At 37.9% G+C, this 17,116-nt stretch overlaps 1 protein-coding gene across 3 annotated transcripts in view; it reads right to left on the reverse strand.

Annotated features, from left to right (window-relative positions):
* Positions 1-17,116, reverse strand: part of LOC147325158 (copine-8-like) — a 94,493-nt gene that overhangs the window by 10,814 nt on the left and 66,563 nt on the right. For all 3 annotated transcript variants that reach the window (XM_086299511.1, XM_086299512.1, XM_086299513.1), the window contains exons 8-15: positions 16,514-16,617; positions 15,771-15,875; positions 13,691-13,732; positions 12,781-12,856; positions 9,892-9,948; positions 8,285-8,346; positions 7,952-7,998; positions 3,755-3,936 (exon numbers count right to left, since the gene is read on the reverse strand). In XM_086299511.1, coding sequence (XP_086155637.1) covers positions 3,755-3,936; positions 7,952-7,998; positions 8,285-8,346; positions 9,892-9,948; positions 12,781-12,856; positions 13,691-13,732; positions 15,771-15,875; positions 16,514-16,617 — 675 coding nt within the window. The remainder of the gene's footprint in view (positions 1-3,754; positions 3,937-7,951; positions 7,999-8,284; positions 8,347-9,891; positions 9,949-12,780; positions 12,857-13,690; positions 13,733-15,770; positions 15,876-16,513; positions 16,618-17,116) is intronic.

Below are 17,116 nucleotides of genomic sequence, written 5' to 3' on the forward strand. Positions count from 1 at the left end.
AGAAGAGATTATGTGCGGCTTGAGTAATGGTCAGGATGTCTACAGCCCTAGAGCACTTGACACTGGCAGAGTGGTAGAGACAAATGGATGAGTGGAATAAGGAGAGATGAACAGTCAAAAGCACAACTATTTCTACTCAATATGAACAATGTGGGATCTCAACCCTAAGTTTAAAGCTACAGTAGGTCAAATCTTCACTGCTGCATGTCAGTAGAATGCCCCTACCCATTTGAGTGCATTACCTTGTTGTCAGCCCACTGTATACCTCAGCTGTCAATGCTGGGTGAGAAGCGTATTTACTCGGGAAAAGGCTGTAAAACTTTGTGGAAGGAGTCAGATACAGATCAATGAGTCTGAGAAGCTCACCTCTGTCCGATTACAGCAAAGCTAAAATGAGTTGCTGAGAACATGCTGAGGTTTTCTGTCAGTAAGATGCTCATATGCTGTGAGAATGTAATCAAACTCTTTATCAGAGGGAAAGTATGATTTTTAGGACACTTGACTATAACATTAGCGAGAGTAATGTTAGCTTACAACCAGCTGTTGTTGTTTAGTCAGCTCTTTTTTAGCTGTTCAGGTCACATGTCTTATCTGCTGACAATATCGTGGAATAAACTTATGCACGCTGTTAGAGCCCTGACTTCAGTTTAGGAGATGAGGCTTGATGTGAGGAGGAAGAGGATACTATATTTTTTAGATACCACTGGCATTTTCTTATTTTTTGCAATTTAATTTCTTTAGTGAGAGGGACTCCTTCTCCAAAGGTAAAACAGAGCTACTTTATATCTTTAGTCTGAAGGTGCAGGCACAAATTGAAATGTCAGCACGCAAACTCCTACAGCCTCTCTTCTCCTCTGCCTTGTTTTGTTTATGGAGCCATTTTATAGCCACGTACATAAAACACAATTAGTCAGAAACTAGAAGTTCTTCCTGCCGACTGTATTTATACACGGTGGAGGGATATGGCAGCTTCCACAAAGTACAAACCTGCTCCAATCTATTTTAATGAATTAATCATAGGTTTATGAGAAGGTACCAATTTCCTAGACACAATTACACACAAATCGATGTAAATTTATCAGAATCCTTTAAAAAATTAATCTCAAAAAATTACCTTCAGCGACTGCAATAATCCTTTCTGTATAATACTAAGTGCAATAATCCTTTCTGTCATCGTTGTATTTTTACTCAGTTGTATATAGTATTTGTATTTGTATTCTATTTTTATCTTATTGTATATTTATTTTATTTTATTCTACTGTATATAGTATTTTATTTTCTATTCTGTACAGTTGTGTACTGTATTTATTCTTATTGTATTCTAATTTTTGCCTCATAACTTTTGCACTGTCCACTTCCTGCTGTGACAAAACAAATTTCCCACGTGTGGGACTAATAAAGGTTATCTTATCTTATCTACAATACAAATGAGAGGGTCTGGGAAAAAAGTGCAAAAGTTACATCCATCAATTCCAGACTTGAACCTTTCCCAGCTGACACTGACAGATCATCAGTCCATCGCAGTACTAACACAGAGGCAGACACCCAGACATGCACAACTGCAGCCAATAAGGAATCATCGCTGAACCTAACTGGAGGAGATTCATGAGGTAATTCATGAACCAAGAACCAACCAAAATCTTCATGCTGTGAACTGACAGTGCCAGTCACTGCATCACAGTTACAGTTCAAAAAAGTCTTAACGTTACCAAATTTCATAATGTTGATGGTATAAAACTAAAAATGGTCCTTAGAAGCTAACTGTCACGGTTCTGGGTCATGTTGACCCAGCTTTCTGTTTCTTGTATTTTGGTGTTTTTCTAGATTAGGATTTATGTTCTGATTGATCAGTGATACTGTTTTGATTATGATTATTATTTAGTAGGTTTTGTTCAGTGTCAAGTCTGTCTCTGTCTAGTCCGTGTCTTGGTAAAGTGTGTTTTGTTTCCTGTTTTACTTTGAAGGTTCTTGTTCCTGTCTGATGTCAGTGTTCCAGCTTTGCTCTCCCTGTCTCGTTAGGTCTTATTCCTCCCAGCTGTGTTCCCCTTCTGTCTCTAATTCCTTGATGACTCCCTCAGTGTATTTAAGCCCAGTGTGTCTTTGTGTCAGTGTCGCGTCGTTAACGTCTACTCACCCTCACGGTAACCCCGCCTGCCCGCCCAGTTTAGTTAACTTTATGTTCCTTTTCTGCCCAGCAATAAAGCTGAGTGTTTTGAGTTTACATCTGCCTCCGAGTCCTGCATTTTGGGTTCTTCCTCCCTGCCTGCCTTCACACAGCCATGACACTAACTAGACATAGTAAATCAGTTAATTTGCACTGTCTTTGGTTTAATAAAATAAAATGCAGCCTACAATCTGCCCATTTTCAACAGAAAAAAGATTGATACAAAGAAATTAAACTACAGTTAAAATACTATGTCACTCTTGTATGACTAACAGTGGCCTTATACAAATAATTAAAAAAAATAAACTTGGCATGTTATCACACCTAAAAACAAACTCACTTGGCTCTTTTGGCTTCTATCTCCACAGTGCGCAGGCAGTTTGGATGCTGTGTACACGTTTTTGGACAGCAGCACTGACCACCCACCAATATATTTGTTCACTGTAACACCAAGTATGTAAGAGAGTGCCTGTTTGAAAGTGTTTTTTGTTGGATTTTCGAAAAGTTTTCTTTTTTAACTTGCATGCAGTATTACGTTATGTTTTAGATGTCGCTTTAGTTTTCTTGTGGTCTCAGTGTGACTGACAGACTCCTCCAGCTGGCACCAAAGATATGAAAAGATTTGCTTTCGCAGCCGTATTCAACAGCAGTTTGAGGACAGGCCAAATCTTTTATTCTGCCAGTTCTAATGATGTTCATCAAATCAGCACTGAATTTCACAAGACCCGTCACAAAGCAAGGCTTTATTTCCTTTGGTCAAAAACATTGTTTGGTTGGAATCTCACATAACACAAGATTTAATTATCAGATGAATTGTGGCTTTGTGAAGGACTGAAAACATCTCCAGCGTATGCCTCACTTCTTGCCCAGTGTCAGATCCAACAGACTACAAAAATGACAAGATTTCCAGAGGATGAAACCACGCTCTTTGACGGTTCCTCACCTTGTCAGGTCAAGTTTCTTAGTAACTGATTATCATATAATTCACAGATGGACTGGCACTAATATTAAAGACACTGTTGCTTCCCATGCAATTTAATTTATCCTGTACTTTGATATATTACCAAATAGCAAACAAAAGTATATTTGTGTTAAGTGCTAATTAAGAAATGTTAGCATACTAGCACGTTACACTGTGAGGACCAAAGCAGATGCTAACATTTAGCATGACACATGTTAACTTTAGCTCAAACTGAGGCCATGTCTATGCACAGCTTTAAAGAGTTGGTAATAGAGGCTTAGATCCTTGCTTCACTTTATTATTTAAAGTTTCATTACTGCCTAAAGAAAGGTTTTGCAGTGTTAAGACTAAAACCTTAAAACGTTACTCAAATGGAACTTGGAATCCAATAATTTCCCGTGTCAATTATTAAGCAAACAAGAAGTAAACAATATACTGTCAGTCAACCCTTCATCATTTTTCAACATCTTACGTGGAAGAAACAACATAACGTTTGCATGTTTAATCCAGGTTTAGACTGTATGTGCCTAAACATAATACAGAAGAAAAAATGGAGCAAAGCTTTTTTTTCATGTATGTATCTGGACAAATGGATGGCTGGATATGAAGAAAAAAAACGATGTCCTCACCAGGGCAAACTCATGTGAGACCCGTCCATCTGGGGGAAGCTTGGCACCAAAACCCAGCGCGGGAAACATCTTGTCGCTGTCGTAGTCCTGGATGATCTCACCGACAGCCCGCAGTGCCATGGCATAGTCATTTAGCTGGTAAGGGCTCATGTAATGGAGTGAGGTGGGCTGGGATGGGTTGCCTGGGACCCGAATGGTTCAACAAAATAAAACACACATCAGCATCACACTGTAATTATGCCTGCTCCCCCTGGGCTGTGAGTCATATTGAAATAAAAAGGAGGAGAGAAGGTGAAAGGGGTTAAATTGCAGACAGACATTTCTGCAAGGCACAGCTGCACTGGAGGAAGAAACAATCTCAGTGGCTGCCTCACACCTCAGTGGGTCATACAATTTCCCCAAATATTGCAGGATAGATAGGCAACATGAAACGTACTGTAGTCATTTTAAACTTACAAGATATTGAGCCGATCCTTCAGAGCTTTATTCCAATTTGCACAAACTAATGAAATAAGCAAAAACTGACAATATTCTTGTGTATAAATTTCAAAAGCCACTCCTGACAATTAAATAATCAAACCCAATAATGGCAAAACTGGTATTAAATAAAGCCCATCGTAAATTGTGTCCTATTTATTTAAGAATAGCTACATGAAAGAAAAGTTAATATAACGACGAGAGCAAAGACCAAAAATCATGTGTTATTTGATTTTTGTTACAATGTGAACATCAAAACCAAAAATATTTACATTTTCTCAAATTAGCTCGTAACTTATGGACCCTGTCAGGCAGTTTGGATTCATTTATTTACCACATAGATCTATTTTTAAATAGTTCAGTAATTAACTCTTAAACTATTGGCTCTTTCAACCTGAAGCAAACATTACTGAATTTAATCGTAAGCAGTTACAAAACTGTAAGGCTAAAATGAAAAACCTTAGGCTCTATGGACTGGGTAGAATTTAACAGCCTTGAGAACAGATCACAGATATTATAAAAGAAGCAACAGCACTCAGGATGAGGATAAAGACAGTGGCCTTTCCCACCTGCACATAAAGACCCAATTAGCGGGCAAAACAGGAAACATGAGAGCCAATCGTGTTTCTTAGTAACTGATTGTCATATAATTCACGGATATAATCCAAGACACTGTTGCTTCCCATGCAATTAAATTTATTCTGTACTTTGATATATTACCAAACAAATGTAAATGTTTGTACAAATATACTTTTACGTTTGCAAATGTAAAAGTATATTTGTATTAAGTGCTAATTAAGAAATGTTAGCATACTAGCACGTTACACTATGAGGACCAAAGCAGATGCTAACATTTAGCATGTGTTGCTGCACTAACGCGTGCACATAACATACGTTCACAAGAGTTTGTTATGCTGCTCACTATCATGGTGAAGGTTTTTGTCAAATCTTTTTTGTTTCATCGCATTTCTGGCCTTTGTACAAAATCTTTTTGTGGACATTACCAAAGTCCTGAAGCTAATCTTTATTTCATTTATGTTCCAACTGTCACAACTACAGTCTTCCCTTATTCATTTTCTTGCGGGCTTTGAAAGAACTGTCCAAATAACTGCTTGAATGTGTTACCAAGACAGCGTATGTGAACGACTGTCACCATTACAGAGTGAAATTTGAAAAACTGAGAATACTGATAAATGCAAATTTAAGACTAAATAACAGCCTTACACCAGTGAGCCAGTTATATTAATGTTGTTGAAGCTGCGCTAAAAAGTAGAGTGAAGACTGTACTAGAGCAGCGGTCCCCAACCCCCGGGCCTCGAACCGGTACCAGTCCGTGAGTCGTTTGGTACCGGGCCGCGAGAGTTGAGGCTCAGGTGTGAAATGTGTGGTTTTCAGGGTTTTTATCGGTTTTCAGCGTTATTTTGTTATCGTTTTTATCGTTAACTCTGTTTTCCTGGGTCTTTTCACGTGTGTTATGAATAAATCTTCTTTTTTTCGGTACCGGTACTAGTTTTATTTTGTTGTATTTATCCGCGACACCTTAAAGGCCGGTCTGTGAAAATATTGTCGGGCATAAACTGGTCCGTGGTGCAAAAAAGGTTGGGGACCGCTGTACTAGAGGACCTATTCTAGGCCCCTTTCAGCTTCAGATTAATGCACATTGAGGTGGTTCTCCATCTAACATTTGCAACAGCAGGATGGTGTATGTGAGCATGAATCCAAATAACCGACAGTATTTGGAAGCTGTGGCGGCGAGGAGGTCACTCATACTATAAATCTTGCACCCCTTACAGGACTATGCGGTGACACATCTGCCAGATAATAATAATAATAATAATAATAATAATAATAATAATTAGAAAACCAAGGGTGCTCTGTGGCCCAGATGAACATGCTGTATTAGATTTGGGTCACAATAATAATATTCATTTGAAATGAGTTCAGCGTTGGCTTTGGGTTTGAGAAAACTTGTAGCCTACGGCTTTGTTTGCGCAACATTATTAAAGAAATGAGACAGCTGTAACAGTCTGGAACAACCTGTTTTACAAATAGGATCAAAGAAAAACTAATGAAGATAATATGCATACATTATAAATAGATGCATCACACCACTATTATTTTACAGTGTGGGAGCTGCTTTGATGGCAGCACAGAAACTCATTAATATCTCTTGTGGCAGAAAGAAGTCTCTAAAATTGTATAACATATATTGACTCACTAAATCATCTTTTGCTGAAATGAGAACATTACTCATCCCTGACAAAGTCATCCGTGCAGAATAGCTCATTTTGTTTGTCTGACGTTAAGTTGTTCTGATAAATGCAATGTGGTTTTCCTGTGGGTTTTATAAACCGCCACTACATGAACACAACAATCTAAACTGAAAATAAATTTGGGCAAAATGTGGGAGTAATGGCTTTCGTTCTCCAGAGAGGCAGAAACTTTTGGCTAACAAGTAAAATCAAGCTGAGCTCAGAGATTTAGAGCAACAGATAGCGTTCTAATAATTATCCAGCTTTCAGCTGTTCTATCTTCTTAGTCAAGTTAAGGGGTGAAGAGCCATCAAATGAGCGGATAAGCAGTCTCTTAAAGGTTCAAATCATATAAAGATCTGATCGTTAGCCTGCAACATTTTATCTGTTGATACTAGGGCTGCCACAAACGATTATTTTGATAGTCGACTAGTCACCGATTATTTTTGCGATTAGTCGACTAATCAGATCATCATCCATTGGACGTAAAACTACAGCTTATTGCACCAGCAGCATCTGCTCTTATAACTATCATTAGCTTACAGCTTTAAGTGTTTAAGGTCTGTGCTAACTAAAAATAAAGACAAGATGATAGTTTATTAAATTTTAATGAAATTTGCAGATTGTTTCGGTGAAGTTTAATAAACTCCTTGCTATCTAAAATATAACAGGACACTGGAGTATATTCTGGAGCATCTCACACTTCTGATAATCAGCTGTCTGCTTGATGTTTATTCAGCTGTGTAAAAACTATAACTTTAATCTCAGACAAACTGATTTACTCAGGAACAAATAAAATACTAAAAAAAAAGCCAAACAATAACATTTTAAGTTATCTAAGTGACTCATATATATATTTAACCTGAGTAGCGAAAGACGGCGGTGGGTTTGAAAACGATTTGCGGGGAGTCCGGTGTTCTCACGGCGCTAGTGAGCCTAGCCCCCGGCTCGCTAACGAGCTAGTGGGTAACAGATGTCTCCGAAAACGTCGGAGCGCTTTTGAAAATATGTGGTGTCCTGATAAACTGAGCCGATATTTGAGGTTTACACAGCTACATTCTCGCCTGAAAATATGTTAAACGTTTATTTTGTGACCCAGAAAGAATAATAAGAGTAACATTAAAACTAACTAGCTGCCGCCATTGTTGGAAACTGCGCTGGGCCGCGCTATGAATTCTGGGACACAGCTGCTTCTTCTTCTTCTTCGGGGTTTAACGGTAGCTGACATCCTTGTACATGCAATGCTGCCATCTTCTGTTTCAGTCCGTTATTACACTCTTAAATCCTGCCACTTATTCCTGCGTCTTTTGTGATCTTACAAAGCTTCAAACGACGCGTCGACTATTAAATCAGTCGTCGACGATTTTGATAGTCGACGTAATCGTGACTAGTCGACAAATCGTGGCAGCCCTAGTTGATACACTAAAGAGATTTCAATAATATGTGGGCAGAGCTTTAAAACACTCACCATTTGATGCTGTGAAATCAATTGCCACTGTGAAATTAATCTGAGTCCTACAAGAAATAAAAGAACAGAATAAATAAGTCACATGAGGAGAAACAGAGAGCCATCAATCGAGCCAGATTATATGATAGCATGTTTCAAAGCACGCAGCATGAGCAATTAAGCAGCAGGTTATCGGCAGCTGTCTGTCTTCATTTTGGAAGTGGGAGATAAAAGGCAGCGGAAGTCCTCTCTGCTGCGTCTACACTGCTAACTCCAGGCCATTCAGAATTTAATGATGACATTAATGTTACTGCCTAATTGAGTACTGTATGTTATCAATTATTGTGACCTTACCCGCCTCTGATGTAGTCCAGGAAAGACAGCTCAGTGTCCACCAGGCAGGACAGCAGAGTGACCTGCAGGCAGACATGTGCACCAATTAGACAGGAAGTACTTGTGCAGTGTGAATCTGTCACTGTAGCACCTGATTCTCTGATGAGACATTTTTACACCACTGATCAAATGTTTCTAACATTTATTTTTTAGGGCTGTGATCTTTTCTGTTTTGCTCCACTGTGGTTTTTATGCTATTTTATAATTCTAATAGTATTTTATTAAGCTAAAACTAAATAAGACTAAACACACCAACACATGCAGAGATGACATAGAGAAAATAAACCAGATTAGGATTTTTTTATCTGCATGTGTGTGTGTGTGTGTGTGTGTGTGGTGGGGGGGGGGGGTCTCTTTTGAACCCAGATGAGCATGTAACATCACCACAAAAATTCTGCACTGGGAGCTTCATGTCAAGCAGCTCCCATAGAAGCAAAGTGCAGGTGGCTCAGAACTTTTTCAGCTCATGGTACAGATGACAAGGTGTGTGTCGAGATGCCAGAATTAAGGTAAAACCATAAAGGAGAATCAAGAAGTGCTGAGAGCGAAAAACCCCACCAAGGCAGCACGTTCTCTAGGCAGTATTTACTTTTAAGGAAACTGTCTTGTATTTTCTATATGTTGATTTTATTTTCTTTGTTCTTGTAGTTCAGTAAAAAATAATGTAATTTTGGTCAACTTGAAACAAAGACAGATGTGAAATGTTAGAGTGAGGTCAGAGGTCAAATATGATATGATATTTTAATGTAAACTATAATGTGATATTTAGAGTCCACATAAACCAGCAGCATTTCCTACATGTTGGTAACAAAAACAAAGTCAGCAGAATTTTAAATGTAGTTTTAAACATAAAAGACATTTTATGAGTTTTACATGTTTGACCTTGAAGAAGAAAGAAAGAAGTCCAAGTAATGTGATATTTAGGATCAGTATATATCATTATATAATTCTCTATATGCCAATGTTTTGTCAAAACAAACAATGGCAGTAAGAAATAGTTTAACCATATATATAGTATCATTATATAGACTTAGACCTTGAAGGAGAGGTCAGAGGTCAAATGTGAAATATTTCAAATTGTTATCCAGTACATTCCATATGAGGACAATATACTTGTAAAAATTACAGTTTTTAAGTTATAAGACTTTTTTAACTAATAAAATATTAAGTTGACCTTGAAAACAGTGGATGTAAGCCGATTCTTAATGGACTGTTAATATGACGTTTGCACCACTGTAAGGAAAATATGAGAAAACAAACCAAACATTTCTGAACATTGAGGGGGATATTTGAGAAAATAACCTGAGATAAAATCCTCTATACATCTCACCAATAAAAAAAATCCATTTTTGATAGGGCACTTTAATCCTTAAGTTTAGCGATGATAACAGTAAACATCAGATGCTTCACGCACATAAAAATGAGGATGGCACTGTTATGATATTGCAGAAGAAAGGTTTTAGGGAACACTGGAAGTACAGAATTTATATGGCATCACTTTGTATCGGTACATGGCATGAAAGTTCAGCCAACATATTAGGACAACTTGAGTAACAATAACAGCATACCGTTCCTGAGTTTTGGTACTTTTTCTTCTTCTTCCCCTTCTTCTTTGGATTTAGCACCTGTGTAGAAATCAGTTTGAATCATCAAAACAGATTATTCCATAAATTAAAACACATGCCTTCTTAAAACTAAACATGTCTGAATCTCCATCAGCACACTGCAGTGGGTGTTACTGATGGAAATAGCTCTGTTTACTCTCCCTCTTCAGATTCATGTATTCCAAATGCCACAGGACACTGCTTCCAATAGAGGCTTCCAACAGAGTGTACACACTCCCCAAACATTTTTCAGAACATGTTCACACACTTCATTTTGTATTCTATTACTTGTCCTCTGCTCAAGGAACAATTGATTTTCTCTGTTTTGGAGAAAATTAAAAACTGAGCTAAGGATTGATGAAGCTGAAGACAGCACAGGTCTAAATGATTTGATAACCCCCAGTTACATCACACGAGAGTGGAGAGAGCACCCTGCTCTCCCCACATCTATTCTCCAGATTATGCTTCATAGTTTTACTGACTCTTAACTTTCAGTGATTTATGCTTAGCTCGAACACAGCTGATACACCAGTCAGCAAACTGCAACGAGGACAAGAGGGAAGCACAGCCTTTTAGGGAACTTGCTTAACAGCGTGCAGTACACATATTAGTGAGTTCCATCTGGATGGCTGTATATCAGCCTGTTAATCACTGTAATTAAAGAATCCGTGTATAATCCCAGCTATAATGCTCCATTTCAGTCTTTGGAATACAAATGAACACAACAATAAAGTGAGTCTTTTACATTTTAGATCATTATGTGAGCTACAAATAAATAACAAGAGCAATCAAAGACTGTATAGAAAAGACTATTTCTACCATTGTTTTCTTTTTACAATTTGCTCGTTCAAATATGATGTGAAATTAGCAATTTTGTCCTATCAAGCAATGCTGAAGAACTCTTGCCAAAATTGTTGGATCCAGACTAGAAATTCACTTCTAACTTGCCCTAAACGCCACCTCACGATCAAGCAGAAAGATATCCTTGAACCCTGAAACAAACCTCCTTGGGACAGGCAAAAACTGCTGAAAACTATAGGAAGATAATATACACTCCCACTGGTGAGAAATGACACTTGAAGGTGGCTCTAGAAAATGTTGACTCAGACAAAACTCAAACATAACGTAAAATATGCAACTCAGAACATGTGCACCTGGTATTATAAACTACCGGATCAAGGTGATGCATCGTATACTGACAATCCACGAGCGTAAGAGCAGTCAGATTCCAACCTCTGATGAATGTGTTTGTCTGGTTTTATTCATCTAGCTTTCTGGCCCCAGGGGGAAGAGAGACAAAACTTATGTTCACATTACACAGAAAAAAATGACTTTTCCTGACTTTGAGCCTGTGCTCACGCTGCAGTGTGTGGGGAAAAACTACTGTAAATGTTCTTCTGTATGGACGCAATGCTGTGATTAAAGATAGAAGTGAGCCTCATCCGACCCACTTCAGTCCCACAGACCTGCAGTTCTTTACTCTAGTATTCCAGTTTTTCATGATAATGTCAATTATTTTTATTTAATGACTTGATATCATTACTTAGCTGTTTCTTTTTATTTAGTGCTTTGTAGCCTATAAAATTTTATTAGATCGAAGTATTTACTTTATTTGTCATGGCACCAAATTTAAAGTATTTAAATGGCACTGAGGTTGAAAAATACAGCTGTCCTGAGCATGGCATGAACTAAATCATTTGTTTAAACTGTGTGACCACAGTTGGTTTCAACTTGAAAATATAGCATGAAAAATGTGTACTTTAAATCAGTGAAAAGTGAATGAATCCAACAATAATTTTCTAATCTTTTGTAGACTGACCACAACGTAGAAGCTTTCCAGATCACATGTCCTCCTGGTATTGCTCTAATTATTGTGCAGCTTCTGTTGTATACTAACTGTTGTACAGAGATTACGCTATAAATGCTTTGAAGTTGCACAATGTGTCCTATATTCAAGTGAAAAACTACATGCGTTTGAATTATTTCCACTTTTTTCAAAGCATTCTCTTTGTTAAAAATGCCCGATCTCCTGCATGGACTAGTTAAAATGTTTGTGGGGATATTTTTTAATAACAACTTGCCTCGGGTATGTTCAGTTTGAAAATGGGGCACAGCATTTTGCTGTTTCCAGGTTGAATGACATGTTTTATTTAAACATTGTGCAACGGCATGCAACAGTGGGTAACAGTCTCTGAAGCATGTTTTATTCTCGTTCAGTGGGTGTATCAGAGAGTATTACCCTTACAGTGTTGACACGTAAGCTGTGTAAACCCCTCACATTAATAATATGTTAACACCGCTCTATGAGCTCAAATAGCTGTTTGAAGGTTCATGTCTTGGTTAGATATCTGGATCAGGTGACCCTGAATCCTCCCTTAGTTATTCTGCAATAGGTGTAGGCTGCTGGAGGATTCCCATGATGCACTGAGTGTTTCTTCTTCAGACACCTTTCTCACTCACTATGTGTTAATAGACCGCTCTCCACTGAATCATGCTTGTTATTGATCTCTGTCTCTCTTCCACAGCATGTCTTCTATCCTGTCTTCCTTCTCTCACCCCAACCGGTTGCAGCAGATGGCCGCCCCTCCCTGAGCCTGGTTCTGCTGGAGGTTTCTTCCTGTTAAAAGGGAGTTTTTCCTTCCCATTGTTGCCAAAGTGCTTGCTCATTGTTGGGTTTTTCTCTCTATGTATGTATTGTAGGGTCTACCTTACAATATAAAGCGCCTTGAGGCGACTGTTGTGATTTGGCGCTGTATAAATAAAACTGAATTGAATTGAATTAGATATCTTGATGAGAGAATAATGAATAATTAATATTATGAAAGGTGTGGGGAAAAGGAGTTGGATTATCACCTCATAGACGTGGAACTGTGACTGGCTTCTGGACATTTCCCTGTAGCTTGTACTGAACTCTCCGATGAAATCGTGGCTGTAAGAACACACACAGAGTCACATTAGGCCATTGCTAAAAACAGGAAACACTGTAGTAAAGCTGTGTCAGGAAAAGTAAAAATAATAATAATGACAAGAGGAATGGTCCAAATGCCTGCTAGAGAATAACAGATTGGATCAATTTGTTTGTAGTGTGCATAATATTTGAAGTCTTCTTCAAGGAGCAGGACTATCACTGAGAAGCTCATTGGTTACTGTAGGCGTGGGTGTAGAAACCATTTATGTAATTTCACAGAGATAATCAGCAGAGTTGGAATTCAGGGTCAGATATTAATAGGAGCTCAGGGCAAAACGCCCTTGAAATGTCACAAACTGTGTATGAAATGAACAATGAAGGGGCAAACTGTGCCCCTGAGTACTGGGAATTCACTTGCTTCAAAAGATAAACACGATCTTTATTCCCTGCCTGACACCATGAAGGTAACCATTGAGAGACAGTTCAGAAAATATTAATAATTAATGTGTTGTATATTTGAAGTAGAAGGGAGTGTTGTCACGTGCAGGGCTCTGCTGAGATATTTTTCCGCAGTGTCTACTCTTTAACAGTGAAAAACAAGAGTGTGTATAAGGACATCCACTTTGGAGAGTGGTCTGTTAGCAAAATCCCAAAAGCACTTCCCTACTTTGCACATATGCTCTGATGTTATCAGGGCAGCTTTTTTGGATTTTAAGAACACACAATAACAGTCTCGCTGGTATCTCTCTTTTTAGAATGTAGTTTTAATACATTAAATAATGATACTGCATAAATTCATGGACCATTGCACCACACACTGTAGCTTTAACATGCAGGAAAGCATTGCTCTCTCACCCTCCATCTCTGTCCCAGTCGTACACCTCCACCTTAATGCTCCTGTGCAGAGAAACAAGTGGATTGAGTGAAATCCCATTAAGAAAAATCAATCAGCACCACAGATTTACTATTTTTCTGTTTATAGAGCTGGCCACTGGTCTGTGGAATGCACATGTCCTCAGCAAAGAGAGGAAGTTCTAGACAAACTAAAGAAGTTTCTACATCTCCTTTCTAAGACTACGGTCTGGTAAGCTTTAATGTTTAAATGTATCCAGGTTTAGGTTCCAAATCTTTAATCTGTAGCTGTCACCTTAGAAATAGACACCTGTACAAAGAGTGCACTCTGCAACAAAATAAAATTAAAATGTTAATTACAGCTCTGTGTTCTAACGATTTCTGAAGCATTTAACTGTAACAGTATTGCATTCTACTGTTATATTTTTATGCATGCTCTTTTATGGCACGGCAACTCTTTCATGGCATGCATTTTTAATTTCTCTCTGCTATTTGGGCTGATTGGGACCTGATGAATGTAAAAACAAAGAATTACCTGATTTATTTTTTTTTTAACCTGATTTTTGTTTCTGAAATTCATTTTAAATTTTGATAGAACAGTGGGAGTATAATGTCCTCGTACGAGGATATCAGGCACTTGTAGAGCAAAATTTAGTATTTTGGTCTAGACAACCCAAAATGTGATGTCCACATATGTGGATGCCAGGTCCTAGGAGGTTAAAAATAAATTATCCATGCAAAAACAAAGTTTGACACTCATATCTGTTGACTGTAGTCCTTTAAAACAATTGAAAGAATGGCTTATAGCTGTATCAGTCAGGACTTTCTGAAGATCCAAGTTGTCTAATTTTATTTCCGATTGGATCTTCATGTTAATGCTAACATGTCAGAACCTGGTAATTTCTGTAACTCTTCTATAGCATTTTCTTTAGTTTAACTCCTGGTCTGTCGCACTACCTGAGTTACACTGTACTAAAATTGTAAAAACCTGGGTAACTACAGTAAACTGTCATTAGCATGCATCATTTTTCTGCAAGCTAACAGTAAGGAAGCGCTTTACTTACTTACTACTTATTACTAAATAATTTTTAAAAGGATCTCAAAGGTATGGAAGCCCGTTTCTGCCACTAAATTAAAAAAAAAAAGTATCCATAACTTGATATGTTGAGTTATCTTTCTCAAAATTTTGAGTTATTTTCTGGAAATTTTGAGCTAATAACATATTAACTCAAAATGTCAAAAAAATTGACTCAAAATTTTGAGTTAATAGCTCAAAATTTCGAGTTAGGGCTGCCAATCGGTAATCTACGTGATTGATGTCATTTCCTTGTTACCCGGAAGCTGAAGCCCTCAGCTACAAATGCTACAGCTAAGTTACCGGTATTACAGCCAGTCATGAACGCACAAATTGCTAATTATTTTCATCGTGGCTTCACAAATGATGGAATCTTTGTGTTATTAGCTGAATCACATGGCCTTGCTATCTACAAACGTACTCTCGAAAGCGCCAGTTTGTTGCGATCCAGTTTTGAGTGCGCATTCCACATAGATTACTGATTGGCAGCGCTAACTCGAAATTTTGAGTTACTTTTCTCAAAATTTTGAGTTAATAAATTAAAATTTCGAGTTATTAAGTCAAAATTGCGAGAAAGATAACTTGAAATTTTGAGATATGGATACTTTTTTAAAATTTAGTAGCAGAAACGGGCTTCCATACAAAGGAGCTCCTAAACATCGCCCAAACATCTAGTTTACCTAAGTCTTGTAAGTCTGTGCCTATTTAGTATTCAAAGGACGATAAAGAGCTAAAAACTTTAACTTTCAGACCAAAACAGAATTAGACACACAAAAAGGAATATTAGCATATACATGAGTTATCAGCCAAATTATTATTTTAAACAAAGTTATTAACCCAGAATTTCTCCATCTGTGCCGCAATAAGAACACAAACAAATCCAAACATGTCTTGGCTTGACTCTGCTTAAAAATATGCTCACCTATATTCCTGTTCCTGTTGTGTATATTAATATTCTCTCCATTTAACTGTAAACATTCATGCATCCCCTTGTGTGTCCTACTATACCTGTCATAGTCACCATTACACAGCGCCCTGACGGGAATTTTAAAAGCCTGCCACACTGGATCCAGAGTATTCTTCACCACCTCTGTTTTGTGGCAGATGGTGTACCTGCGAGACATACAAAGTTAAAGAAAAAGACAAAACAAAAACAAAGCCCTCAGTGCTTCATCTCCTTATCATTGAGGGAGAGCTTCATTTAAAATGCGTTTCAGGAAGCTTGACCCTTAGCTGAAGAAACAGCTTCCAGTTTCTGTTTTATGAGGGATCAGGACTGGCTCTTTGTAACCACGGCTTGCTGCTGTTAAACCCTGCGGCGGAACATTTAGGCTGCATCAGTAAATACCCAGCTGCACTAAAAGAAAATGTGTTAAGTGCGAGACGCTGAAGTCGACTTGAATAAAAGCATCTTCAGGGCAAAGAAACTGCAACCTCCACACGCAGTTTTCACTTAACTCTGTCTTATCCATCCATCCTCTCTTTATGTTTCTCATGTCAACTCTGTGCTATTATTTCCGCTCACCTCTGCATCTACGGCATAAGTCACTCATACAACAGGAAGCATTATGTAACATCACACAGGCGGCTTAGCTCCTACTGTACGTCCTCCGTGTATAAGCTTTTAGAGCATTAACCGTCATGCTCGGAGTCTATATGTACTTCAGAAATTTTTGCATGTGTGTTTTTATGTGTATAATAGCTGAGTATGTAATCGCTGGATATCAATAAGAAGTCACTTGTCAACTTACGATCCGTCCTCGTTGCTGCGGTAAAACACAAGAAACGGATCTGATTTTCCGAAGAAATCCTTCTTATCCAGCTTGTTCCCACAAAACTGTAACATCACTGACTCCTAAAGAGGAAGAAAGGGACCAAAACAAACATGACACACTGCCTCAGAAGTGCTCTAAAGACATAAAATATGACCTGCTATTAATACAAAAAGTATTCATATTGGTCAATAGGACGGTGAAGACTTGTGCATGTGTGTTATATATATTTGTTTTGTGTTATTTTCCTTTTGATCCCATGGCTTTTTGTTTGGTGAATTGATTTAATTAATTGAATTGGTTGATTTTATTACACAGTCAACTGGCATCTCTGTCACTTTTATAATTAATTTATCTTTGTAGCAGTTTGCTGCAAAATGGTTCTTTGGTTTTAAAGGATTGACGCTAACACATGGGTCTGACTGTATGATGTTGTACAAAAATGTCAGCAAATAAAAGACTTGAGCCCAGAATATCAGAGAACTTCCCTTCGGAAATATCTGCTTTCTATATTAACTGAATGCTTGGGTGGACAGATTCACTAGTGGGAGCACAAGATGATGCCTGCAGCACATTCAGGTT

The sequence above is a fragment of the Aulonocara sp. 'chitande type north' Nkhata Bay genome, linkage group LG7, assembly GCF_057382095.1.
Source record: "Aulonocara sp. 'chitande type north' Nkhata Bay isolate Kocher_YH1m ecotype deep benthic linkage group LG7, A_spYH_male_GT1.1, whole genome shotgun sequence".
Taxonomy (NCBI): domain Eukaryota; kingdom Metazoa; phylum Chordata; class Actinopteri; order Cichliformes; family Cichlidae; genus Aulonocara; species Aulonocara sp. 'chitande type north' Nkhata Bay.